Below are 27,224 nucleotides of genomic sequence, written 5' to 3' on the forward strand. Positions count from 1 at the left end.
ACACAGCAAGTGTTCTGAGTGATTGTGTTTATTCACCCTCAAAATATTCTGTATCTGGACCCTCCCGCAAGCTCTTCTGAGAAAACTCCACGAAGGGGCCATTCTTCCACGCCGAGTGTTTAAACGGCAGCTGGGGCCAAACCAGTTCCCTCTCACCACGGTGAGCGGAGCACGGGAGCAGCTGTTCCCACCCGGGGGAGCTCACAGCTCAGGAAGGAGCCAGGATCTGGTCACGCAGAGCTCCCACGTCTGGAGGAGAGGGCTGGAGAAGACCAAAGTCTCGCACTGCAGCACTGAAACCCTCAGGGACCGGCTCATCTCAGCGCCACGCTCGACTTCGGACCTAAAGAGGGAATTAAAAAAAAACCATCCAGGCTGAATGCAGAGCGGTTTGACTCGGCATCGCTTTCCCTTTCCCCTGCTGCTCCCTCTGCCCGCACAGCGGGGCGATTCCAGCTGGGTCACGCCTGGCCTCAGCCCCATATCCGCAGGATTCATCCAACTGTCTCCGACGAGAGGAGTCATCACGGGCCAGGCTGCGCTCAGAGGGCCCGTGGGGGGCGACTGATGTCCCCAACACTCTGCCCTACCAGTAACAGCCACTTCCAGCCCCGGCACAGGCAGCTTGAACCGTCCTTTGTCCTCCAGGGCTGGCCAGATCCCACTCACGACACACCACCCACCTGGCAGTTACCCACAGAGGACACTCACATGCTCCACATCGCAGCTTCCCCCGCGATTCAGGCCTTAAGGAAAGCAAACTGCAGCCCTTCACTGGGGCCAGGGGCTCGTAAACTCTCAGCCTTTTCCACCAAACGAGTAATTCCTGAAAAAAACAGAGCCACGGGTAAGCATGAAGTCCATGCGTTGCTGTACACCAGGACATGGACGCAGCAGACCCAGCCCAAGCAAACCCCAGCCTGCAAATCTTCCCGGCACCTCTGCCCTCGATGCCCAAAGTTCACCCCTTCCCCTGCCCAGGGGGTTTCGCTCCCACCCCAGCCTCCCCGCAGGAGCAAGGCCAGCACAGACTGTCTCCCAACTGGTCCCTCTCAGAGCAGGACTGCAGCAGCAACGAGGCTGAGACCAGTTTGGATGTTATTTTTCCTCCTTTTTTGACCATAAGATCGGTATTCAGATCTGATGGGAAAGGGATCTGGAGGGACAGGCTTCAGAGCTCCGACAAGGGCACGTGTTCTCACCTTGGCTCTATCCGGCAGACAGGTCATCGGCCGAGCCAGCTTTGAAACACCACACGACCCTGGAAGACACCACAACACCCCCCCACCATCAGCAGCAGGCTGCAGACTCGTGAGCCCACACCACTGACATCCCCACCCAGGAACCACCAGCACCTTGTAAGAAGAAACACCCTAATTCCTGAAAAAAACCACCCTAATTCCTGAAAATATATATAGGAGGGGCGAGTGACAGCAACAGGCAAAAGAGGCCCAGCAGTCAAAGACCTTCCCGTTGCTCTCGCATGTTGTTGGAGACCTGTAGCTATCGCACGGAGCCACAGCTCTTGGATAAACATGCAGAGTCACCGCCGCGCTCGCCTGGCAAAGCCTCCTACAGCTCCAGACACAACAAGAAGAGCAATCGACCCACTTTGGAGATTTGATTCCCAGTTCTGCCACTAGCCAGGCCCAGGGATGCCGGAAAGTCCCCTCTTTGCCCACCCGTACATGATCTCGATTGAGCAAGAAGTTCTTAATGACTGGATCGATCTTTGCAACGGGCCCTGCCAGTGGGAAATCCCTGTCTGCAGGGCCTGACGCCACGCACGAGCCCTGCAGAGGATCCACAGCGCTGGGAACAAGCAGTACCTGCTAGCAGAGAGCCAGGGAATACTGCTGCTCGCTGCTCCGGCCAAGGCGGGCCGCGAAGGCAACTGAATCCCAGCGTACGGGGAGACTCCAGAGCCTGGATCGCACATCTCACCTGCCCAGCGCTGCCGAGCTGAGGCCATCACCAGCCATCGCACACACTGGGATCACCTTCCGTGCCAGGATGCTGCTGGGGAAGAGTAGAGTCTTGAGCTTCAGGGAGATGACAGAAAAAGTATCTTAAAACAACAGAAAAACCGGGATACCCACCACCACCCACCTCTTCGTGCACCAATTCGGACCCCAGAGCAGGTATCTGGGGTAGCTGCTCTCTTCCAGCGACAGCACCCCCGGGCACCGCCTCCACCCGCAGCCAGGGCCCAGCTCCCGCAAGCACCCAGCCATGCCCAGCCCTTCGCCCTCGGCTCCACAGCCCTCTCCTGCCCTTGTATTTTCCTGAAATGTTGCCGGACAGTTACGGAGGCTCAAACTGAGCGGCGACCGTCGAGGAAAAACCCTTCGCTCTCGGCTCCTTTTTGACTCCATCTGCCACACCATCGAGACAGACACAGCTTCGATAGGGCCGCGCAGGCCTGCGGGGCTCCTCCGCCCAGCAGCCGCCTCTCCCAGGGTGTTTTTTTTAACTCAGCCCGCTCCGGAGGCCGCTCACTCACCCACGGCGGCCCGGGCATCTTCCCCACAGGCCGGGCCCGGCCTGGGAGGGACGGATGGAGGGAACAAGGCCTCCTCCCGCGGCCGCGCTGCCTCTTCACAGCCCATCGCAGCGCCCCGGGCCGGGCGCGGAGCCCGCGGAGGGGCCGATGCGGCGGGAGAACCCTGGGGGAGAGCGGATGGCGGCGGATTGTCCCCGTGCCGCAAGCTCCCTTCGGCTCCGCCGCCGCCATCACACCGAGAGGCGGAACGTGACCCGCGGTGGTCTTTTATAGGGGGGCAGCGCGGGCGCTGATTGGCTGGTGGGAGCCGGCGCTCCCGCAAAGCCTTCTGGGAGTTGTAGTTCGCACCGCCTACCGCCCCCCCCACCTGCCGCCATGACACCTCCCACACCACCCCACTCCCCAAAGGCTAAACGCGCCCCCCTCCTCCGACAGCAGCCAGACAGGCCAGGGAAATCCCACCCCTCCGAGCAGCAAGACCACGATTTGCAACCCCCCCAGCCCAGTCCTTGCACTGGGGGGGGTGAGTTGCGCTCCCCCACCTCAGTGAACCTTCAACCTATGTGGCACAAAGACAATCTCTCCCTCCTCCTCCCCGTAAGGTGCACATCAGGGGTTGCTCTTCGAAAAGGTGAAGGCAGCAGCCACGTTTTTCCTACTCCTTCCTTCTCATATCAGACTGTTTAGTAAAAGTAGGCCTCAAAGTAGGCCCTAAAAGGCCTGTTCTGTGTAACCTTTAGACAGAATCAACTTTCTTCTCAGCAATTTTCCTTTCAGCTATAATAACAGTACATTCTGAAGCTAACAGCATATTTTGAAGACAGGGTCTGCTTCTGGGACTGATAACACTTAATATAGTCGTCACTGATTCCTGCTTGCGCTTAGTCTTAGAGAATCCAAGGTCTCTGTTAAATCCCTCACTAATTACAAAGAAGGGCCAGAGACAAGCAAGACTGTGAACATCTTTGTAGTGTCTTAAATGACTTGATTCACAGCTCTGGTGCCAGGAGAAGAGATAAATCCTGTGAGAATCAGAACAGGATCTTCTCCTTGGAGCAACTTGCATGTATCAACAGAAAGGCCTCAACCACGCTTGCGCAGAAGCGGGGTTATACAGCAGACAGCACAACTATGGGGGGATTACGACAACTAGAGACCACCAGAGCCCACCCAAGAGCCCTTCCCCAATTTAGTAAGCATGCGCAAAGACAATTACATAATATATTATCATATGCATAAGGTTTCTTGGAATAGGAAGGCTTTACTCAGAACTGGATGAATATTCATTTTTCTATAATGTATATAATGAATGTGCTTTAGTCCCTGGGTGTGCATGCCAGGAGGAGAGATCCCCCATGCACCCCGCGCTGCAATAACCCAATGTCGGCTTTCTAAACTACCATTTGGTTTAGAGGGTTTTCTTGGTTACTATTTTCCGGTAACACTCCCATTTGAAAGGCAGGTGGGAACACTCCACCCTCAGGGAATGGAAGGAAATTTTCTTGGAAACAAAAGTCAATCTGCCAAAACAATACCTCCCGTCAGGTTCCTGGCACATGATCCATAATCAGTGGAAAGGATTTCAAACGAGAGCATCTGCCAGCTGGTGGGAAGGGACTGCTGAAGTGTCTGCACGTCCTGATGCTGAAGTCACAGCCCCACCGTGAGAGATCAGGTTGAAAAGCTGGATCTTAAACGCCCAACCTGCTTCCTGCTCCCAAGCCCTGGAGAAAGTGCAAAAAGGATGAGGGAGAGTAATAGTTAAGTTTTTGATCTGTTCTGAGCAAAATTCACAGATGAAAAAAATCAGTGCTCAAGAATCACCCTTTCAAGTTGGTAACCCCACCACAAACGTGCCAGACCACCAACAAAATAAGCCCAACACCTATTTAAAGCAGAAGTCAGTCTGGAAATGAGCCCCGAACCTTGCATGACCAAGCTCTTCTAAAAACAGCCCTTGTCAAAGCCGGCAGGGACAGGCTAAAAGCAGCTGGTCCCGTCCTCCATGGGTCTTGCAGCTGCTCTGCCAAGTCACGAGGCATTCCCTGGGCAGCCCGAATGCTCCTTGGCACAGTGACTCGTGCAAAGGGAACCTAGAAATCTCCCTGTCAGATGCTAGGGCAGGACAGAAACGTGCTCATTGTAGCAAAAACAATCCACCCCAAAAATTCAGACAACCTTGGAAAACATCAAGTGTTTGGGAAGAGAATTTTCCAAACTCTAAATGGGGAGAATCCCCAAAGGGCAACACCGAAAACCAACGGATGCTGGAGCAGAGAAAATCCCCCTGCACGTCTGCAGTGCTCGACCACAAGCTCAACGAAGCCCCGACGAAACCTCCTGGCATGGCTGGGAGCCTCACAGCAGTCTCTTCCGTAGAGGACAGGGAGCAAAGGCTGGAAGAGGCTGCAATTCCCACCACCGGACGGGTGGGAGCAGACAACCCGCGGGGAAGCGCCCTGTGAAAAAACAGCAGTAAGGAAAAGCAAGTAGGGATTAGTGATCCAGGTGGGTCGCTGTGCCAGCAGCTCCTCGGGGGTCCTGCGTGCTGAGGGGACAAGACAAACCCTGACCATACACAGCTCAATCTACACCGCCTTAACTGTGTTATCTACTGTTGCTTTGACCCTGGAAATTTTATAACAGAAGCAGGATATCGTCTGAGAAAAATGGAGTGTGTACTGAGCAGTACCCCCAAAACCCTTCTTGCAAAACTGACTGCACTTGGTAGAACGATTTTGACCAAGAATAACTGCTAAGGAAGAAAAGTGTAGTAGCCTGGAAAAAAAAGGAGATATTTTCTGAAGAAATGCTCTAAAGATAACACAAGCTTTGTCAGAGTGACATTTGCTGAACTAGCTCTATCAGTTTCCAAACGTAGCTGTTGCATTTAAAATTCATACCCTATCCTGACATTGAACTAATTTCATGCCTAAGCAAATCCCAAGTTAAATCCAGAAACTGGTGTATCCAGTATGCTTTACAAGATATACTGGCAAGATAGCAAGGCTGGAAGGTAAAAATTCCTCTCAGATCTTGTTTAGCAGAAGCTGGGGATTAGCAAGGCAGTAATGAGAAACCGAGTCCGCAAAGATCAAACATCTCTGTTCCTCAAAAGGGATTCAGAGAAATACCTAAGGGTGTTTGGTACTTCTTGGTGTGCGGGATATGAACCTGTCTCCTGAAAACTGTCCAAGTAACAGGAATTTTCTCTAGTCAGACACACACGGAAAACATCATCGCCGGCCCCCATCAGACCCCTCAATCCAGACACGGGGCTGCGCTGGTACAGACCCACAGTTGCTAAAAAATGGGTTTCAAACTCCTCATCCCATTGGAAGCCGGTCAGAATTTCTCACAGGCCACCCCTGATGCTTACTGTCAAGCTTTTAATTAAGCACATGTTAATGGCAACAGGCCACCCCGCAGCTTTGCGGCTTACGCTTTGGAAATCACCACTTCACGAGTAACACCCACGTCTTTCCAGCTCTGCAGTTGGCTAAATATTTTTCAGTCTCTATAACTCAAACGGTAATCCAAGAGTCCCTGCAATTTAGAGTAATCTAAATTGGATCATCACATCTTCATCAAGGAACACAGTAGGAATGTTTGAGCTGTTTGTAATTGCTAGCAAACCTTGCATGCTGAAAGGCAGAATACTTCATAATCTCAATTGCAGATTTTGATGCAATTTTCAAGAATTACATAATCCCAGTGAGCTGTCACATCATCTGCCTTGGATTTCTTGCCTTTAGCACATAAAGATAAAAGCAGAATTTACCTTACTACACGGAGTCCTTGTCTTTCATCTTGTGTTACACTAAATGGTAATTAATCAGGGCTTTTCCTGTAGCCATCCAGGAGAAACAAAATCCCACACTCTGTTTAACTTGGATTCCAAACCACAAACCCTACAAAATCCAGGTGACCGGCTGTTCTGCAGCTCCACATAAAAGTGTCCTCTGTGCTTCAGATGCTGCAATAATGACCAGGAGCTGAAAAAGAACATGAAGATGAATAAGTGATACACAGAAAAAAGTGCAGAGACAGATTAACAGCTGAACAGAATGTTGCCTGAGATTCTCACAAACAACCCCAAAAGGCTGGCTCACGCTTCAAGGGAATGTGGCCCAAAGCCTCACGTCAACCTCTCTCCTAAAAGGAAACGCATGAGCTATTTTAAGCTCTGCAGCACCAGTAAACAGGCTTCAGTGGGGAATCTTTGCTGGCCTCTCTACTCCAAAATTGAGGGCCCAAGGGCCTGTATACACACAGCTCTCCTAAAAACTAGGGGATGCCACTTATGATGGCTCAGATTAATTGTTACCAACTTTCTTTCCACCAAGGCAGGTCCAAAAGAGGAGAATGAAGGGCATGCAGGGTAGCACTGTTGTAGTACAGTAACAGAATGATCTAGAAAGTGTTTAACAGCAGAACATAAAGAAAACCTTCTTTACATCACCTCTGAAATGCCACTGTATTGAACAGGCGCTTTTCAAGATGAGGTGGGGCATCATCTGAGTGTTCAGCACCGCTGAGCAGCTACATCAGAAGAAACAAAGCACTCCGCTCTCTTCCACCTCTCTGCTGCCTCTGAAACACTACCAGCACACGCGGGGAACATTCATTTCCTTAAATTCAGAGTAACTGAAGGTTAGGACACTGCTAACAGACCACAGCACAGTCAGATGCACAGCAGGAGGAAAAAGTGCGCAGCAGATGAGAACGCAGGGGTCCAGCAGTCCTCTACTTGCTTAGAAATACGGGAAATCCAGTCTAGGTCACCATTCCCCTCATCTTCACAGTGCGTTTACCATGGCAGTTGATAAAAAGACCACAGACTGACAAAGATATCATAATTATGGACACAAACAAAGGTGTAGTAGAAGTAGGCTTTATGAAAGTATTTAAATTTTGTGGCAAATCTCTGCATTGACATGGGCAGGGAGGCAACTAAATGCTTTGCAGTAGCAATTTCAGTTACCAAACTATTTCTTGGATAGACATTTTATTACAGGTAGTTTATCTGTTCCTATTTCTCAAAGAGTTTAAGGCACAAAAGCCTGAAAAGGGCTTATAACACGTACATAAGTGCTATTATTTTCACTGTCACCTCTAATGCAACATAATATTAGCTTAAATATATTGCTTGTCCATCCAGCTTATACAACGTCCAGTAGAAAACTGCTTTCCAGGTTAGCAACAATTTGTTGCACAATATATCAATTAGATTGCTCTGACCCGTTTCTGCTTCAAGATCTTCAGTTTCACCATATTCACTCCTTGACAGGACGGTGGAAGACGCTATGAAACCTTAACACCTTAATGAGACCATCAAGGTGGGTCCACAATGAAAAAAAGGCATGATACACAAAATAACATTTAGACAAGGTTGCTGGTAAAAGTGTTTTAAACTGCTTGATTGATGAGGAATTATTTCCTCATACAGAGGTGGAGAGGCAAGCCAAACGTGCGAGAGACCATCAGGCAGAAGGCATTGGTCTGTAGTAGTTTTATAATACTCCTTTCTGTCTTTACGCTTCAAAATGCTCTTCAGATTGCTTAAGAACACCAAGCAATAAATCTTGCTAGCTCAAGATCACAGCTTAGGTTAAGCAGAACATAAGCTTTCATCCACATGGTTCTTTCCCATGCTCAAGTTACAGCAACCTTACCCAGTCACTAGAAAGCTTTTGAGACATTTTAGTGGTATCCAACAATGATTTCTGAAAGAACACATTTATGAGAGTTGGATCAAACGACTGAAGACAGTTAAATGGGCAGCAAAACAGAAAGATGGGCAGGAACCAAAATGCAAAGGGTAATTTTACTTAAAAGACCAACTTTTTTATTGTACGTTGGAGTAGAGTCTTTCTCCTGTGCCATCTCAAAAGTTTATAAATTACAATTCCCAAGAAGTATTAAGAGTTCATTTCAAGACAAAAGGAATAAAACTGTTGCAGTTCTAACTTTCACCATGAAGAAAAATTACCATGATGCTCCTACGATACTCATTCCGTACAGGAAAGGCCGCAGTCCTCCTGTACTTCGAGTAACAGACCCGGGTGGAGAAAGGGCCACCCCTCACTACTGCAGGATCCAGGTGCAGCAGAACAGTCCGGAGCGCACTGGCAGGCTTGTCACACAGACACAGTGCCTCAGCAACGAGGCTATAACACGGCTGGAATCTCTGACGAGACAGTGTCCAAAGGCTGCCAATGACAGTCCATCAAGGCATCGTAGAGCTCTTCACTCTGTTCCATAAACTGTTTATTTGCTTCATGGACGTCCAACTGAGGCGTCGGATCTAAAGGAGGAAAGACAGACAAATAGGTCACACGCCAAATGTGGTAGGAAAAACCCACACCCCATAAACGTGTTAGTTTTATTAAAACAAATATGGGGGGAGTCACAAAACATTCCCAGCGCTTGCCCAGTCATGGACCTGACTAGATTAGCCGTAGTGAATCTTTCTGCAGTGGGATAAGAATAACTACATCCAAATATGTCCCTCTTTCCAGTGGTGATTGCCCCCCTAGCAGAGCCAACAGAGAGAACGCATACCTGCACCTCGCAGCCCAGTGTAGCCACTTAAACTGCCAAAGAAGGTGGGTTGGCACTAAGGCACCGGACTGCAAAGTGGAGGAGCGGAGGCGCAGGCACACGTTCCGTTCTGCTCCCTCCACTACGGGGTCAGAGTGGATGGCTGGGGACGGTAGCATCTTACGCTGCTGCAACAAGAGTCACCAGAGCTCATCTGCCAAAGCCTCGAACATCTCAAAGCATTTCACAGTTAGTAACCAACGAAATGCCAGTGACACCCAGTGAATTACGTACGAATACATCCCCTATTTTACAGTTGGAAGAAAGGTTTGTAAAGCATTCGGGAGCTGGACAGCAACCCAACGGGTACAACTCTGCTCCTACCAATGCACACTTAACATGCCACAATAATCGACTCATCCTATTCCCCAAACCACTTGTAGGATGTAAAGCTCACCTAACACCCCCCACAATCTAAAGCTCAGGTTATCAGAGAGCACAATCACACAGGTTAGTAAGCGACTCTCAGAGTGCAAAGCAACCAGTCGACTGAGTGGAAAAGCTACAACACACCTCAGGAATAAAATGCTTGTAAACATGTTGGGTTTTAGCTACACCGTGTTGTAACACATCGCAGGAGAACAGGATTAATAAAAAGCAACGATACACTGGCAAAACATTATTTCAGTTTCCTACAAATTTCAACACAATTAATTTAATAAAGAAAAAGACACCCCAGAGATATTCTAACTATAGCACTGGTGTGCTAGTTGCAGCACGTCAGAGAGAGGAAAGCTCTCGTTAATGCTTTTAAAATCCATTAAGGGCTGTCTCATTGACATCATTACTGATACCTATGGATCCTGTAAAGGATCCAGCTTCTTTCTACTGTTACCATGTGATTTTTAATGTTTTTTTTAAAAGAGAAAAATAAGATATGCTATATAGTGCATATTCCACTCAAGACAGAAATTTGGAACTGCTAGCGTAAATGAATTTTTTCTTGCATCAATAAATTAAAACTGCTTGTGTATATACCTAAAACCCCAACATGGTTTAGTGGCCCCTTTCAAGCAATGACTGCTAAAGCAAATATTATATCACCATGCTAACTAATATTATTTCTTTTTTAAACTAAAAGCACAGTGAAATATCCTGAGCTCTAAATTCCAAGATTTTACAGAAAAAACAGAATATCTACATCGTTTTTGTAGCATACCAGAAAAAATACTTTAAAAAAGGATAAAAGTTTGAGTACTATAGAAGATTAAAATCTCAATGCTTGTGAAGTCAATTAGTTTTAGTCCTGACAAGGTTCAGACTAGGAACAGCAACTGTAAAATAAGGATGCGATCGCGCTAAGTGATAGTGACCGGCAAATTTTCTCAGACCTCAGATTTACTCAAAGAAAAAGGTATATTATACATTGAAATTAAGGGCCAGTTTGAGAAAGACTATCTCTAATCAGTGCAGAATAAACAGACAACTTCAATATCGAATTTGAGAAACGCACCTTCCAAAGCATCCTCACCAACTTCTTCATATGTCTGCAAGGAAAAAAAACCACACCTTAGGACAGCAGATATTTATCTTTTCTCTTATGAACATCATCTGTTGATTACTGCTGTCACACAGTGACTTTTGTATCTGACTGGTTACAACAGAATTCTTCACACATAAGCCCTGTGTTCCACTCCCTACAGACCCCACGGGGCAGATCCCACGCTAAACTTTTAACAGAGGCAGCGGTTCTTGTAATTCCTGCGGTACAGGGGGTGGCAGTCCTGATGTTTTATCCTCTAAAACAAGGCTTATGAAGGATCCCAGAAGGCAGACTTAGCACTGTCTGTCCAACTGCCCGTATCAAGAGAACCCTTCTACCGCGACAACTGTATTGAGACCCTTTGTGCCCTCCACACCTTTTTACCCCTCCAGTCTCAGCAACATCCCCCACACAAGACAACAGTACATGCCAGTGTCTGCTGAACAGTTTTGCTTCCTCGTCAAGTAGCTCTATTAAGACCCCAGAGCTGAATATAACATATGCCCATCAGTTTTGTAAGCTACCTCGTGTTTCTGTGCTGACAGATCACTGGAGAGCGAGTACGTGGCGCTGTCCTACCTGCATCGTGCTCTGCGTGTATCCGTACTGGGGATAGCTGTAGCTGTAACTGCCCGTGTTCTGGTCGTAGCCCCACTGGGCGTAGTAGTTGTGATATTGTTGGTAATATTGGTTATAATTATAGTTGTACATCTGATTGTACTCCATTGACTTCACACGATTACTTAAAAAAATAAAGCAGGAATAAGTTGCAAATAACGCAGAACAAGTATGAAAAAAAGCAGTGAAATAGCTCGAGATACAATACGGTACCTAGACAAGGCTTAGTCTAACATGCAAATTTCAGTCTTTAAAACATATTCACTATTTACTGCAGCAGTATTTATCATTTGCATACATTTGCAGAAAGAAAGAAGTGGTTTAAATTTAACGCCCTTTCCTGTATTCATATTCATCTTCATTAATTAACATTGCTTTCATTCTTTATGAGTTAATTTAGCACCACTTCCTGGCTTTGGGAAGGGAAGAGTTCAGGACTGTGAGCCTCAGTTTAGAATAATCCTGAACCACGACGCAGATTCTTGGGTCCCTTTTTCCTTCTGATAAATAGGATGAAGTTAAGTACTCTGCAGCTCCCTGAGACAAGGTACTGAGTCTTGCTTTACATGAAGAGCTAAAGACTTCGAGCCTTGCAAAAGAACTGGGGTTTTCTATAGTAAGAATGGACAACACCCTCTCCCTTCTGCCACTATCGTACAGAAGCCTAAGCAGCGACTGGCTGTCCCCATTCCCACTGAACTGGGTGGTCTTCAATGCACAGGGGTGGAAGAGTTCATGAAGTAAAAAGGACTACAAGTAATTAAAAAAATAAACTTAAAGAGGCTGTGAGCTGACTAAAATTCGCATTCCCAAGGAACTGGGAATCTCACCTGATTATCAAGATGTGAGATAATGAGATGACAATTCTTGTTTGAAAATGAAAATACGTCACACATAAAGCTATGTCTAATGATGAAATCAGTGAGAAGTAGGAAGAGGGAAACATCTGTCTTCTCACCACAATACACCCCCCTTTTCTGCTTTTCTCTTCCTTATCCCCCCAAGACTTCTGAGGTCACTGAAAATCTAAATATTATTCAAATAGGGAGCAATTACTATTATTCGTATTACCCTAGTGCTACGAGCCCCAAGTCAGACCAGGATCTCATTGTATCAGGTTCTGAACAAACACAGAAAAAAAAGTTAATCCCTGCCCCAAAAGACTTATATTTAGTAGACATTATAATAGAATTAGCAGGTAATTGAGCTTTGCTATCCAGAAATCAATAAGCAGATTTAGACTATTTCAATTTAATGCAAAGGAACATATACTTTAAAAATAATCACATTTAAATACAGTGTGTGTACACGTGTGTGTATTTAATAATGTATACAATTAAAAACAGTGTAAAATGCTTAGTCTTGATCTAATGTTATAATTTTTTTGAATTCCTGTGCGTTCTGATACTCCAGCTACTTTATTCGTGGGTATTCCTTCACTTTGTGATGGAAACATCCAGGAAACGCACCCAAACCACTAAAAGACATTTAAAAATACCCATGATTTCACACCACGCTGCTCTTCTACAAACGTTTGGCTGCTCTTATACTCACGCTTTTGGTATAGCCACACTCAAGCGTACAGGTTTAGAGCCCAACCCCACGGCTCCTTGACACTCTGTCAGCGCTCGTTTCTGTTCCAGTTCATCCGTGAATTTCACGAACCCGTAACCTCTGCAGAGATACAGAATAACTCATATGAAACAAAACAAAGCCATGCCACTTTTTTTTTTCTTTTTCAATATTGACAGTGAAGTCAAAATTGGTTTTGAAAAACACAGCAAATGAAATGCCTTCGCTAGGGCTGTCCCTGGAAAGATTAAGCGATTGCGTCTCCCAGTTGCTTTTGTGAAAGGCTGGGACTGTGCGTCCACGCTTCGTCAGTACTTTCAAGGGCTTCACAAAAGTGAAGTAATTCCTGTGCCAGTGGATTCTGAGGAATTGGAAGTGAGCTGACACACGCCGTGTTGAAATGCATGAACAGACAGTAGCAAAGCCTCAAATCTATACTGGGAGGATACAGATAATCTAAACAGTTGCAAGTCAGCACAGGATTGACAAGACAGAAGCACTGTTTGTCTCTAAAACTGTCTCAGTGTGAAGGAAAACAGTGCTTTTCTGTAGGATCCACTGAGATACGCTTTCCAATCAAGTCTAGGCTTTCTGTCGCTCCTCACCACGGCACTGCCCCATCAGCATTCTCAGCAGTGGACCTGCAAACGAGCTCTTAACGTCAAGTTGCTAAAACTTGCTCTATCAGCACAACTTGAACAGGGATAGCACACAGCCAGCAACCCCTCAGCTCTGTGGCAATCCTTCAGTGCGATGCTAGCAGGAACGTACGTCAGCCAGACAGAAAATATTCACTCCCCTCCAACCCCAAAGGTCCTTTGCGTGGGATTCTGATGCTGTAGTGAGTCAGAAGCAAAGCAACAGCATCCAAGAGGGCAGTGCCAGGATCCCAAGATGGGATGGGCTGCCTCACGCAGCAGAAAGATCAAAGACTTAGGTGTGGGAGGGGAAGAGGAATCCATCTAGGCCAAGGAAGGAGTTTGGGAGGGAAAGGGCTTGTCTACCCGGGGAAAAGAACGAGCCGTAAGCAAGGGTGTAAATTTACAGCGTATTATCTGTTCTTTGGAAACTCTTAAACACCAAGTAACACGCTATTTTGAAAGTGGCATCACCTAGTACTTGTAGTAGGTCCACACTGGAAGCTATTACAGAGCAGCTGGTGCCCCATAAAATGCAGCATCGTGCACAGCAAGCTACACACACAAGCCCAAATATATATTTTTATACATATATGCATGCATGTGTGTGTACTCCTCACACACAGGAGACCAAATCAAAGCTCAGGCTTATCTATGTACAAACTGGATAATTAAGCAAGAGCAAAACTCTCCCTGGGTACACATTCTGTTTAACTTGCCCTCTGCGAAAGGACTGTGGCAAATTCAACCAGTGCAAGTCAACTTTTAAGTCTGTTTAAGTCAGTTTAAGGTATTTGCACACAAAAGTGTGTAAGTTTCTAAGCCGCTACAAAGAGCCCTCCGGCCTTTGGGATGGGACCAGGAGTGTGTAAGTGAAACCAGGAATATTTGCAGTTCCAAAATAGAGACGGACAGATACAGAGCTGGATGTAGCATACAGGAATAGATGTTAGGTGCAGCAAAGGAGACAGATGGCTAAACCAGATTTTAGTGCAGAAGAAAACCCACCAAGAAATAATTTCTTCGTGGCCAGAACCTCCCTGGCAGACTTTCTGTCCTGTCCCAGCGGTTAGGGCAAGCCCCTGAGCCTGCTCCCTCAGCAGAAAGCAAAGAAGCAGGCACAGCACTATGGTGTCAGGCTCCAAGCTCCTCTCTTGCCTGGCCAAGAGGTGCTGGGAGGAGGCCTTCCCGATCTACCAGCCCTGGCTGGAAGAGCTGGGGCTTCACTAGGCACGTCCACAAGCCCCAGGTTCCTCTCTCGCATCATACTAACACTTGCAGTTGCCTCAGCTTTGAGTAACTGCACAAGTCACAACAAAGCCGCTGGCAGCAACACCCCGGCCCTGCTAGGGGAGATAGCTGTGCTCTTCCCAGCAATGGGCCCGTAAGTCCCTGCTCCTTCCCCACTTCCCAAGCTACCACAGATTCCCTTCCCCTGAAGTCTGCACTTAGGAACAGTTCCCAAAGCCCAACTAATGGCCCAGCCTGCATCACCCAACACCTATTTTGTAGGCAGAGACTGAAGCAGGTACAGCAAAGGAGGAACTGCTGGGTTTACACCTCTGAGGAGGCACCCGGAGCCCACCCCGGCAGTGCTGGTCTCAGGTGAGGTGGCAGTAACAGCCTTAACAGCCAGAGAGTGACCAGGCAGCTCTGCAAGAGGTTCAGGCTGCACATGAAGAACTTCATTACTAGGCAGGCAGTGCAGCACTGTAACAGGCTGCCCAGACAGGTTGTATTATCTCCATCCTGGGAGGTTTTCCAGGCTACACAATTCATGGCTGACCTGATCTAGCGTTGGCAGCAGTCCTGCTCAGAGTGGGAAGTTGGATCAGAGACCTCCAGAGGTTCCTTCAAACCAACACGTCTAAGACTGAGAAACCTTATGTGAGAAAGAGGGGAGATCTACAGCCATATTCTAAGTCTTGTCACAACGTTCTCATAACTATTATATCAGAATATTGTGCTTCATTGAAGTCATGTTCTGTTTTGAAAACAAGGATGCTGATCAACTGGTCCCTCTTCTAGGAAAATACAGTTTTGTTTTCTGCTATTTAGAAAATGTTTTAATAATGTTAAGAAACCCGACTATTTGACATCTGTTTTTGGTGAGACATTTCCAGTAAAGATTAACAAGGCAGCTACTAAGTACTTGACAATGAATCACAGCTTTGTTTGCCCTACCCTATTTGAAATAAAAAAAATGAATAAAAGATGACTTACTTGGATACTCCTGCCTGATCCAAAACAACTTTTCCACCTCTACACGATGGATAAACTTTAACAAAAAATTCATATAACATGCCATCATCCACATCAGGAGTCAGGTCTCCCACAAAAAGTGAATATTCTGGACTAAAGAAATAAAAAGAAAACTTCTTAAGTACAATCATACAAAAAAAAAGAGGTGTGCTGAGTGACAGCTAACATTTAGCCTAAACATTTGACTTCTGAGAAAAGTGATATTAAAGGAGCATTTAAGAGATACTTTAAAGTGTCGCCAGCTAAGTTGCTCAGGGGACTAAAGTTTTATTGACATTGCTTTTCCAAGTTAATTCAAACAGCACAACTAATCTACTCAATACTGCTTTTTATTTAAAGATAATTTCATTTTTTAGCTCTCACAGGATATCTCTGGATTTCTAATATGGCAAGAAAACATTAATGTTTCTTTTATAGATTTTCTATTTCCAATATATTGATTTTAAATTATAATATACGAATTAGATACTTTGATGCCAGAAAGTTTAAATATCTTAAAAGACACTCCTGACAAATCCGCTGTGCCACACAAAAGGTAAAGCATAAAACTGACAGGCAGTTTAAGTTATCCTCCCTCTGCTACAGACCCACGGGGCAAGCTGCTGGAATCAGAAAGGCTACATCACCCATCTGTATTTCCAGAGCAAACGGAACTGTAAGAATTAGTTTACAGATGTAAATCTCATTCTTGTCCCCAGCTGTCTGCCTTGATTCTAATCTAAAAAGTTGTGGTTTGTTTTAAAAAAAAGATTCATAATAATCTAAAATAAAAATATAATTGCTGAGATACAAGTAACATGACCCTAACAAACTGCTTTCACCCCTGTGCTCACCTGCCTGAACTCCTCCTTGTGTTATTATTACTTCAACTGCGTAAGCGTTTCTGGGCAGGCACCAGGAAAGGTGCTCACACCACCCAACTCCAGGAGCCTAATTTAGCTCGTTTGTCTCCTTACACACCTTTCACTGCCAATGGGGAAAGATGGGCTCCTCCGGAGGGCAATCTGGAGCATCCTTCTCTCTCTTTGCTGACTGTTGTGGTACTCCAGCCAGTTCAGCCAGGTGGTGTGAAACCACTGCATTTATCTTTAGGTGCTAAACACATTCAGGGCATTACGTAGTATTATGATGGGTGCATCTTTGGATGCAGAGAACGTGCTAACATGCTACAGCATCACAAATATCTACAGCGTGTGCCAAGGCAGTTTAATGTAATCTACATTTTTAATTATGGGATTTAGTTATCTGGCACTGCTGGACAAACTGGTACAAATTTTAGTTGTGTGCAGCTCACGCATGCTCTCCTATCCAAATTTGCTAGCTGTACATCTCATCTGGCAATGATGAACTCGTGGTTTTACATATTTCGAATCCTCTTCGCAAGGCAATTGATAAACAGACATTAAGCAGGCAAAACTAATATTTGAATACTGAGGGTTTACCTGTTATCAGGCTGTTTTCCATACGTTGCATAATTCAATTTAAATCGCTTTGCCTGAAACGAGGCAAAAATGAATCCATACATTCAAATGTTCTCACGTGAATCCAAACAATTAGGAAAAAAAAAATACAATAAGCTTATTTTACACAACTTTCTTAATGCTGACGGATGTTCAATGCCATCAGGCCAGCCAGTCAAGGTATCAAAGACAACACTTACTTGACTTCAGTACAGCTCTAACAATGAAAATCAGCAAAGAACCTGCACCAAGAGGTTTGGTCTATCTTCACTGCAACAGTTTATAAGCTAGTGAAAGAGAGGTGAACCTTACATAGCATCAAATTTTTGTATCTTTAAGGAAGACAGGAAAACAGAGGTATTAACAACAAATATTAAATAATTTTAAGGTCTTAAAATGAAATGACAGCACAGACTGTTGGACACCTGTGATTTATAAGAATACTGGCAGAGCAGAATCCGCCACATCGGAAAATGGAATCAATCCCTGAGTCTGGAAGCATGGCTAATACTTTGCTCTGGATGATGAGCTCATTCAGTAAGATCCAAAATTAAGGTTTTTCTGAGAGAGTTACCTGTCACTGGACACTGGAGGCATCCCTAAAATTTCCACCTGATTTTCTTTTTAAAGAAGTCTCCCAGGAGCCTAGATTTGTGCCTGTGGGCACATCTGGAACTCCCTACCCTCACCCTACCAGCGTTCAGCAACTTATGCCCAACTCACATTTAAGTCTAGACCAAGATCTAAGGAGCAGCTGGTCTTCTGCCTCAAAATCCTGAGGGTCTCAATCCCACAGGCATTCTTATATGATGCTTATCACACAACAACCAAGCAGGCTCACTGCAGAGTGCAACGGTAAGTGCTATTTTCTTCTGAAACATGTCTGACAGAGGAAGAAGCAAAGGGTTGCACTCCTTTACAAGAACACCAGTGTCAGAACTCACCCAGAGAGTGGAAGACCTAAGCTGGATTCCCTCATCAGCTTGAGGGGCTTCAAAACCATTTTGCTGTCTCCCAACAGGCTTCCAAAGCAGATATCCCTCTGCACTACGCAGTGGCACAGCAAGAACTCAAGGGGAATTTGGTCAAAGAAAGCAAACCTACTGCGAGTCCATAACCTAGAGATCAGGACGTCTGCTTAGTCCAGTGGAGGGCCTAGCGTGCTCCTGTACCTTGTATGATGTATTTTCTTCCCTCAAAGATATTGTAAATCATTCTTGGGAAACAGATCAAAGACTTTACGCATGCTTGCATTCACTGGTGCACAGTGGCACACAACTCCTTCTGTGACCATTTACAAGCTCACGCAAAGTTTAGATTCCACTTTGAAGCACTTTCATCTTTTTTTTTGGATTTTGCTCTTCATCGCAATATTTTGGGTTTCAAAACAATGAGAGACCTGAGAGTACTTCCACTCCAAAGGGAACTGGGGACACTAATTCTGTAAAACAGAGACAGCAACAGCACTGTGGCTCTCTGCTATTCCTTTGGCTGATTCAGCGTTTAAAAATAAACGAGTGAGCCACATTCAGTTTTCTGCAAACACGAAAAAAAGTATCTAAATGCAAGAGACGAGCTGCACGGTTGCCTGCTGAGTGCACCAGTCTAGGCTGCCTACATTGGATCTCTGACACCTGTAGTTCTCTCCATGTGTTATGTAAATCATCCCTCTACACAACACTAATTTTGAATTAAACTGTGCATAAAGATGGGTAAAGTTCAATTATTATATTAGTCCTCGCAAGAGCTGCTCTTTTTCTCTCTCTAGCGACTACAGAAGGCACCTAGAAAGATTAGCTTCCCTTCATCGTGGGCTCTGATTTGCAGATGCCTCCAGGCCTCTCACCCACCCCTGTTAACAGGGGACACCATCCTTGAACGAAGGTTGACCAAACAGGTCAAGGAACAACACCTGAACTTCCCAGTTCCCTACTCAGGGTATTAACTACACTGAAATAGGCATCAATTCACCTTACTATATCCCACCGTAACTGAGGTGATTCTAGAGCTGCTTTATGAACCCGCCATCCCAGCTACTGCAGCCAACTTCTGTGGGTACAGCGGACAGCTGTGTCAGCCGACCCATTTTAATCTACTACACGTTCGAGTCAACATCCTAAAATTAGCCTCTATGACTGTTCCTCCTCTTCTTCCTAACTACTTAGCTTTTATGTATCCGAGACATTCGTTACGTGTCGCAAATATACAATGGACTAGCTCTTCCTCCGCTGTAAATAGGTTTGAATAACTTTTGTTTGCTAAGGGACAAGAACAACGCAAGGCCTAAGAGTCACGTTTCTCTTGCAAATCAAAGTTACTCAAAACTCAGCACGAACTTGCAAGTTCATCAACAACATACACACTGTAACGAATTAATACAGAACGACAAACGAAGAGAGACAGGAGGGCTGTGGTAGGTATAGTTAATCTATTTTTCCCTTGTTCTTCTCTGGTGTCTTATTAGTCCAACTTTGGTAATAGTAGAAAGGCTGAGAAATACATTTCTATTCCTGGATTTTATCCAGACATTCACATAGAAATTAGTATTTTTTCCAACAATTTTCTGAGCAACAACATTAATAGTTTTATGTTCATTAATTTAACTCTAAAAAAAGGAGAATCCCAGTTTGCTAACTATAAATCACTCAAAATACAGATTCTACACTATCTATTCCTTCCCAGTTTCCCTTCCCAACTGGCTGATTTCATTTACTCACCGGTGTAGCACCAGGAAGCGGTTTTCCATTGATTTTGTGTAAACATTTCTCTGCAGTAGCTAGATCTGCAAATTCTACAAAGCAATAGCCTGCTGGAATTCTGAACATAGACACAGGAGAGAGAAAGAGTTCAGATTTAAAACACATTTGAGGAGGAATATTATATTTTTAGACAACTGGTAGGAAATTTGCTACAGTTGCAATACTCAGAACAATTTCTTTTTCAATGTATAAACATTAGCTACCAAAAAGAAGGTAGCAAAGTAATCTTGTATCTCAAGTGACAGCCCCTACTTACCATTAAGTCATGTCAACATAAGCACATAGAAAACAGTTTTGCTCACAATTAGTTTACTTCCTACTTTCATTGACTATATACATTTTCCCACCCAAGTTTAAACAATTGAAAACTGAAGTTTACAAGCACACGAAACTACTTTATTCTGTGCACTCATTTTCTTCCAAACGAACTCAAAGGGTCAAAAGCTCAAAGGGAAAATCACTGTAATATGGCCAGGACCACAGCGATGGGCAGAGGGCAACCTGTTCAGTCAAATGCACTGGTACAACAAACTGAGAACAAGCATGAACAGTTACCCTGTCAACCTGTTTCGAATGATTTTTACACTCAGTACGAGCTCTCCCATGGTGGCAAAGGCTCTTGAAACAAAGTTTTCATCCATATATGGCTCCAGCTAGAAAAGCAAAAAAAAAACCAAGTTAGATCAAGGCATCTACAAAAAGGAGAATATATGTGTCAATGTCACCCTAAGCAGTTAAAACATTATTGAGAAGTATTTTACCCTTACACTTCAAAAAGAAGACTCATTTAAGAGGGTCGATGCCACTCAAAACCAGCAGGCATGCATGAACCAGGCTCAACAGTCTGCAAAGTGGAACCCAAGAGACAGCATGAATGTCAGAGAACAGGGAGCTTTCACAGAAGGACAAAAGCCACTCAGAAACATACAGCAACAAACGGAGCGGTCACTACACGGAGCAGGGGATAAGGAGACGGCAGGCTCCTTCTCTGTACGCAAACGGAGGCTGGGCCAGCACTATCGGTACGCAGGTGCGGCACAGCCCAGGGTGCTGTGACAAAGGGGAGGCGTGTGTCAGGTCACACAGCCCCCACCGAGCTGGGGTAGGGGGCTGCAGAGCCGTGTCTGCCCTGCATAACTGTGGAGATACGCAGGGCAGCACTTGGAGGGGAAACCTCTAATTACGTCCCGCAGTAGGTCTGCGCGTTGTACTGCATGTGGGTGCACTGACCGTGTTTATGTCGTAGGTGAGAGGGTGGCACTGTGCATGTCAGAGCGCGTGGGAGGCGCGGGGCAGTGGTACCGTGTGAGCGAACACGCTGGAGGGCAGGCGGCTGTGTGGTGTAAGCGACTGAAAAGTATGAAATGGCACCGTTTCAATACACACACTGATGGGGAACACTGCGTGTGACAGCTAACACGAGGCTGGGGTGTGCGGGAAACACCTATAGCTCCCTATCTATAACTACATATACCTGTGTGAGTAACACCGATGGCCTCGTGGTAACTGACAGCCCTCGAGCGTGTTTATGTGTCTGTCAGGTACCAGGTGGCTCCGTCGCTTGTGCGCGTGACAGAAGGTGCAGACTTGTGCAGTATCTGGTCGTGGGTAACCATATTGCACTCGCACGTGCAAAAGGTGGCAGATGCCCTGCGAGGTGTGAGTGTAAAGCAGAAATGACCCCGCTACGTGTGCCAAAAGCAGGAGGCAGCACTACTCTGTACAGACACGCCGTGCAGAGGGTGAGCCTGCGGTGTGTGTGTACACAGGAAAGCCAGACTCATAAAGGCAACAGGTGACTATGGCTTGGATATGTATGTGTGTGTTTGAAAGAGGGTAAAGAGAAAAGGGACTCTAAAGAGTGTGTTTGCACGAGTGGCAGGCAGTGGAAGACTCTCTTATGTGTCCATGCATGCATGTAATGCAATGGCAAACTTGGTGTAAGTGTGTGTATGAGAGAGAAGCAGCCAGTGGGATCCTCAGGGATGTGCTGGGCTGCGTGTACACACACCTGAGAGAGGCCGAGGAAGACTACAGGGTGTATGTGTGTGTGCAAGCACGACTATGAAATATGCTGGTGTCAGTCTGTAAGAAAGACATGCATGCAAGTAACAGGCAACACGGAAATTGTGATACACTGGTGTAACTGCATACACATGTCTGTACGTACACGCAGGTGTACACAAGCATGTGGCAGGCAGCAGGGACACTACGATACAGCAGTGGGATTGTATATGTGACTGACAGTGCAGACATTACAATACAATGTGAGCACACACATACAGGCGTGTGGGTGGCAAAGCGGGGTGTGAGTGTGCATACGAGTGTATATGAAAGTGTACGTGTACAGTGGCAAGCGGTGAGGGACACAGGTGCATGAGTATGAGGGTGTACGCAGTGTGTCTGAAGGGCAGACAACAACAGACACTGCGGGGTGTGTATCACTGTCTGAGTGTGCCCACAGCGTGCATGTGAACAGGTAGTGAGAGACACCCTAGGGTGAAGAAGCATCTGTGAGTGTGAGTGTGCTGCCAGGTACACATGCAGGCAGGAATGAGGGAAATACTGGGGTGTGTAAGTGCTTATGAGCGTGTGTGCATGTCGGAGAGTGCAAATCCTTATAAGCATGTGAGTGCACCCATGGGCGTGCATGTGTGTGGGGCAGGTAGTGAGGTGCATACACGCATGCAGTGCAAGTAAGCGTAAGTTCCTACAAGTGTGAGCACAAGCATGTGAGCCTAGCAGCACAAGCGTGAGCATGTCAGTGTGTAAGTGCCTTAGAGCGTATGACCATGAGCATGTAAGACAAGCACATAAACCCCAGAAGCATGTGAGCGTGCAGGCTAGTGAGTATGTGACTGAGTGTGTAAGTGCCTAACAGCTCGAGCACAGAAGTGTGAGAACATGTCAGTGCCCACGAGCGTGCCTGCCCACCAGCGTGAGCACAGGCAGCACGGGACACTGGTGTAAGTGCCACGAGCAGTCTGTGACCCTGGCTGTGGGCAGGCAACGAGGGTCACTCTGGGGGTGTGTGTGTGTCTAACTGTGTCTGTGAGCGTGTAACTGCTCACGAAGGTGCCCGCCAGGCTGGGGTTAGTGCCTCTGAGTGCGTGTTTGTGTGTCAGCATGTGTAAGTGTGTGTGTCAGCCTGCGTGAGCCTGCCAGCGTGCACGGGAGTGAGGGTGTGTGAGTGTCAGTCAGCGCTAGAGTTTATGTGTGTGTCAGAGAATGTGAGGCTGTGTCAGTGCGTGAGGGTGTCAGTGAGGGTGTCAGTGAGGGTGTCAGTCAGTCAGAGTGAGGGTGTCACTCAGAGTGAGAGTGTCAGTCAGAGCATGAGGGTGTCAGTCGATGTGAGGGTGTCAGTCGGCCGGAGTGAGGGTGTCAGAGTGAGGGTGTCAGTCAGTGCATGAGGGTGTCAGTCAGTGTGAGGGTGTCAGTCAGTGTGAGGGTGTCAGTCAGTCAGTCAGCGCGCCCCAGCCCGCGGCCGCTGCCCTCCCGCCTCCCGCCGCCCAGGCCGCCCCGCCGCCGCCTCACAAAGCCCCGCGCGGGTCCCGGCCGGACACTCACGTCCCCCATCCACAGGCTGGCGGCCATGCTGCTCCCGCAGGCCTCGGGGCTGGCTCAGCGGGGCCGCGGCTTTCGCCTCCCGCCTCGGCCCCGCCGCCGCTGCCGCCGCCGCCGCCGGCTCCGCCTCACGCCGAGCCCGCGGCCCGCTCCGCTGCCGCGCTGCCCCCGCCGCCTCCTCCGCGGCGCCCGGCGGGCGGAGAGAGCGGCGCCCCCGCCGCCACGGGCGGCCCGGCCCGCGGCAGCGCCCCCTGCCGGCGGGAGGAGCGCCCCAGCGGGGCGGGCCGGGGGGGGGAGGCGGGGGCTCAAGATGGAGGCGGGTGTAAGGGGTGGGAAGAGGGTTGGGGTTTGGGGGCGCGGGGAGGTGGTTTGGGGCGCGGGGAGGTGAGGGGGGGTGTCTGGTGGGGCTGTGAGGAGGCCGGAGGTGAGGGGTAGGCCTCGGTGGAGGGGGGTGAGGTGAGGGGTCCTGGGCTGGAGACTGGGAGGATGAGGAGGAGGAGGAGGAGGGGGAGGAGGAGGAGGAAGGGGCCGAGGGGCGACGGGGAAGGGGAGTGGGTGGATGGATGGATGGATGGATGGATGAGGTAAGATAGGTCAGGAAGGCAGGTCAAGCCTGGGTGAGGCCATGCGGGACTGGGGTGGGGGACAGGAGAGTCCCTCTGGGGCAGGAGCACTGGGGAAAGGGGGTGGTGAGGCAGGGAGCCAGGGCAGGGAGGAGATGTCTGCCCCGGGAGAAGGTCTGCGTCTTAAAATGGATGGAAAACCGGCCAGGCAAGCTCCCCCCCTGGCCTGGAGAGGGGCACAGGGGCCAGCACTGGCGTCTCCATTAATGCCTCTGGTCCTGGGGTCACTGCATGCCTGAGGATCTCGGCTCTTTCTGAAAAGGGACAGTGAGTTTCCAGCCCCTTTAATGGGGCAAGAAAATGGGGCCTGTTGCATACTCCAAAGTTTCACTTGTGAGAAGACAAATACAACAAACCCCAGATACCCTAATTAAAAGATCCTTGTGTTTTCTGAGACGGGGGTTGAATTCATTTTAGCACTCCAAGCTGACAACCCAGGCCCCCACGCTTCATGGGATTGCCTTAAAAAAATCATGACGCTTTTAAATGAAGAAAAGAATTAATTACTTCGTATAGTAGTACACAGGCCTGTGCTGTGCTCTGTGTAGGTATCGTGGAAACTCATTGGTATCCTAAATAATTTGGTGTAGCAAAGGGATAGCATTCCTGCCATTGTGGTGTTTTAAAAGCACTTTGGTCATCTCTTCACAGTTTTCTTGCAAGAGTTGGAGGTGCTGAAATAAGCTGCGTGGAAGTTTTTCAGCTCTCTGTTGTGAGCATGCAACTCAGACCGCTGCTGGTGGTGCTGGCACATGGTTTATGAAGTCGGATACTTGTTGGCAATGTCAGCAGAAGGCCAAAGGCTCGGTGTGGTTTACTGGGGTGAGGACGTTTGTGAGAGGCCATAATCCGTGCTCCTCTCCACGCAACAGGGCAGAAGCTGTGTTCCAAATCCCAGCCAAACTGGGGCTGCCTCCGGCTCGGAGGTTAGACTGTTGCCTCTTCACTCAGCAGGCAGGAGATTCGGTCTTTGGGGTCGTCAGCCCAGCACACAGGGCTGGGTTGGGTACTGTGTAATCCTCCCTCTTCTCCTGTTTATTCCCCCAGGCCTTCGACAGCAAGGGTGGCAGTTCCTGGAGCAAATGAGACCACTAGTTATGATGGAGCAGAGACATGTGGACCCGGAGCACTGAGGGCTGCGTGCTTGTGAGCTGGTTGGTATTTTGGCATCATCCAACACTTTGTAAGCCCCGTACCTTCTTATGGAAGGCCAGGCATGGGGCAGAGCTGCTAAAGCACCAGCTGTGGTTGTGCAGTCACGGCAGTGTGTCATAAATCCAGCTGATGATGACAGGGACACTCCAAAGCCTCCGTAGTATTTATGGCCTCTGTGGCTGCTGGGTCTGGGCGAGCAGAGGTGTTGCTGCTCTGCTGTTCGCAGCCCGTGAGAGGGCAGCACAAGGCCGCCGGTTGCTGGCTGGGGGTTTTCAGGTGGTGAAATTGAGCATCTTTATAGTGCGATGAGAGCAGGACCGGGCGATGGAGCCAATCCTCTGGAACTTCTTCTGAAGCAATGTGTGAATGTTTGCTGAAATCTTGCCCCGGAGCATCCTCATTCCAGTGACTAACGTGTGAAACCGACCAGGAGTAGAACGAAAAGTTATTTGCTCTGCTTTTCCCTGCGGATGAAAAGTGTAACGAACATTGACCCTCACTACATTTCTGCAGGAGACTGTGACAATCCTTCATACTGGGCAGGGTCTGTATCTCTGTCATCGTTCTGCGGCATGGCCAGTACTGATTGCTCTAGAATATCAACTCGTCCGCAATCATGGGTGTGCAAGAATCATAAGATTGAAAACATATTTAGAGTTTGATTTATTTGTTTTCTGATTTTTGAGTCCCTAGGGCACCCTCAGGTCATTTTTCCAAGCTCTTCCCTACAACGTTGCAAAATCTGGCATAAAATGGAGACAGCTAGCAAGACCCATGGCTGATAACTCTGTTGAATAAGGACATTGGGTTGCCATTTAGCACTTTTTGTGCCTTAATGTCACTGGCAACCTGGTCTCTTGCAAACTCACCCTCTTTGGAGTCCCTGCTGAGGCTGCCTTTCAGGTGTCAGCTTTCAGGATGTTTTTTTTTTTTGCAACATGGCAATTCATCCACTGGTTAGCACTGAGCTCTGCTCAGAGCCCACAAAACCGTCGCTCATTCTCTTATTACCTTACAACTACTCAAAGCCAGTAGTTTGTTCTTTGTCATTTGATGAAGCGAGGCCAGTATCTTTAATAACTCCTTTCCATTTTTCCTTCCAGCTGAGTAATACAGAGCTTGCTTTTCCTGGGATAATCCATAGAGATGGATGCTGGGCAATGAAAATGCAAAAGGAAGCCAGGATCATGTGATGGTGTTGGACCAGGAGAAGGTAAGAATTCTACATTCAGTGCTGTATCTGAAGTGACTGCTGTTTATGCACCTAACCTTGTGACAGTGCAAAAACACTGCCAGAAGAATATTATTACCTGAAAAACTGTTTATTCTCCCTTAAAAATTTGTGAACTGGCAAAGAGGCAGCGGCTTTTAATAGGAAGACATGGGGATTCCTCTGTCCTGTGTGGATGTCAGTAGTCAGCAGCTGAAACATCTGGATATCTTGTCACCTCTGCTGGGACAGTCATGATTTCTTGGTCAAGGAACTTGGTCCTGAAAACTGCTGACTAAATTCTAATTGGCATTTACTGGAATCTACTGGAGGGGTGATCCTTGAGCTCCCCCCCAGGACTGGGCAATGCTGGCAGTCTGTTTCTTGGCTGGTCACTGGGAGCTTAGTCTGTTGAAGGGCTGTCCTGTGAACTTCAGAACTCTTCCAGCTCTCAGTAACTTCTCACTGGAGTTAAGGGTCACTCAGTACCTCCCAGGAGGAGGCCCTGAGTGGTCTCAGCTTTTAAAATTAATGGTTTTGAGCATGAGAATCTGGCCTGGGAGATTTTAATTTGAATTTGCTATTTTTAGCTTGAGCTTGAAACCGACTCAAATAGTTTTTCTGCCTTCGGTACTGTATGTTACTGTGTTAGAGCCTTCCCTGTTGTTGGTCTCGCAGGCGCCAAGTCCATCCTCTGTCTTAGACAACTGTAGCCAATGGACTGAGATCAGGGATGAATTTGGCCAGGGATAATTGAAATAATAAAGAAAAAAA

General features: G+C 47.4%; 1 protein-coding gene and 4 non-coding genes across 20 annotated transcripts; all 5 read right to left on the minus strand.

The window, feature by feature from the left end:
* Positions 1-12: 12 nt before the first annotated feature.
* On the minus strand, positions 13-23,582 carry TRNAU1AP (tRNA selenocysteine 1 associated protein 1). 16 transcript variants are annotated; one of them, XM_068417904.1, is made up of 18 exons: positions 23,466-23,565; positions 20,666-20,742; positions 20,454-20,551; positions 19,857-19,956; positions 17,122-17,174; positions 15,641-15,772; positions 12,762-12,881; positions 11,169-11,331; positions 10,560-10,593; positions 6,966-8,810; positions 6,285-6,498; positions 4,429-4,962; positions 4,039-4,227; positions 2,504-2,666; positions 1,945-2,042; positions 1,203-1,261; positions 712-826; positions 13-343 (listed from the first exon to the last, which is right to left on the minus strand). In XM_068417904.1, the coding sequence occupies exons 3-10, from the start codon at positions 20,537-20,539 to the stop codon at positions 8,674-8,676; spliced, it is 825 nt and encodes a 274-aa protein (XP_068274005.1). In that variant the 5' UTR covers positions 20,540-20,551; positions 20,666-20,742; positions 23,466-23,565; the 3' UTR covers positions 13-343; positions 712-826; positions 1,203-1,261; positions 1,945-2,042; positions 2,504-2,666; positions 4,039-4,227; positions 4,429-4,962; positions 6,285-6,498; positions 6,966-8,673. The 16 variants fall into 16 exon arrangements, with proteins under 16 accessions (XP_068274005.1, XP_068273996.1, XP_068273995.1 ...); XM_068417895.1 differs by lacking the exon at positions 20,666-20,742 and having other exon boundaries at positions 4,429-4,618; positions 23,466-23,582; XM_068417894.1 differs by lacking the exon at positions 20,666-20,742 and having other exon boundaries at positions 4,682-4,962; positions 23,466-23,582.
* LOC137673354 (small nucleolar RNA SNORD99) lies at positions 466-536 on the minus strand. Its single transcript, XR_011049727.1, has one exon. It is a non-coding gene; the product is annotated as a small nucleolar RNA SNORD99 (small nucleolar RNA).
* Positions 1,048-1,165, minus strand: LOC137673347 (small nucleolar RNA SNORA61). The gene has a single exon (XR_011049721.1). It is a non-coding gene; the product is annotated as a small nucleolar RNA SNORA61 (small nucleolar RNA).
* LOC137673346 (small nucleolar RNA SNORA44) lies at positions 1,411-1,541 on the minus strand. Its single transcript, XR_011049720.1, has one exon. It is a non-coding gene; the product is annotated as a small nucleolar RNA SNORA44 (small nucleolar RNA).
* Positions 2,274-2,418, minus strand: LOC137673345 (small nucleolar RNA SNORA16B/SNORA16A family). Its single transcript, XR_011049719.1, has one exon. It is a non-coding gene; the product is annotated as a small nucleolar RNA SNORA16B/SNORA16A family (small nucleolar RNA).
* Positions 23,583-27,224: the final 3,642 nt, after the last annotated feature.

The sequence above is a fragment of the Nyctibius grandis genome, chromosome 24 (genome assembly GCF_013368605.1).
Source record: "Nyctibius grandis isolate bNycGra1 chromosome 24, bNycGra1.pri, whole genome shotgun sequence".
Taxonomy (NCBI): domain Eukaryota; kingdom Metazoa; phylum Chordata; class Aves; order Nyctibiiformes; family Nyctibiidae; genus Nyctibius; species Nyctibius grandis.

Bases quoted from the DNA above. Each gene is read 5' to 3' on its own strand.
- TRNAU1AP (XM_068417891.1), bottom strand. From the start codon at position 23,492: ATGGCCGCCAGCCTGTGGATGGGGGAC. The intron at 15,773-17,121 runs GTAAACCCTCAG...TTATTTCTTTAG, and splicing joins GGAAAACAGCCTGATAACAG to TCCAGAATATTCACTTTTTG. The intron at 10,594-11,168 runs GTAGGACAGCGC...TTTTCCTTGCAG, and splicing joins ACACGCAGAGCACGATGCAG to ACATATGAAGAAGTTGGTGA.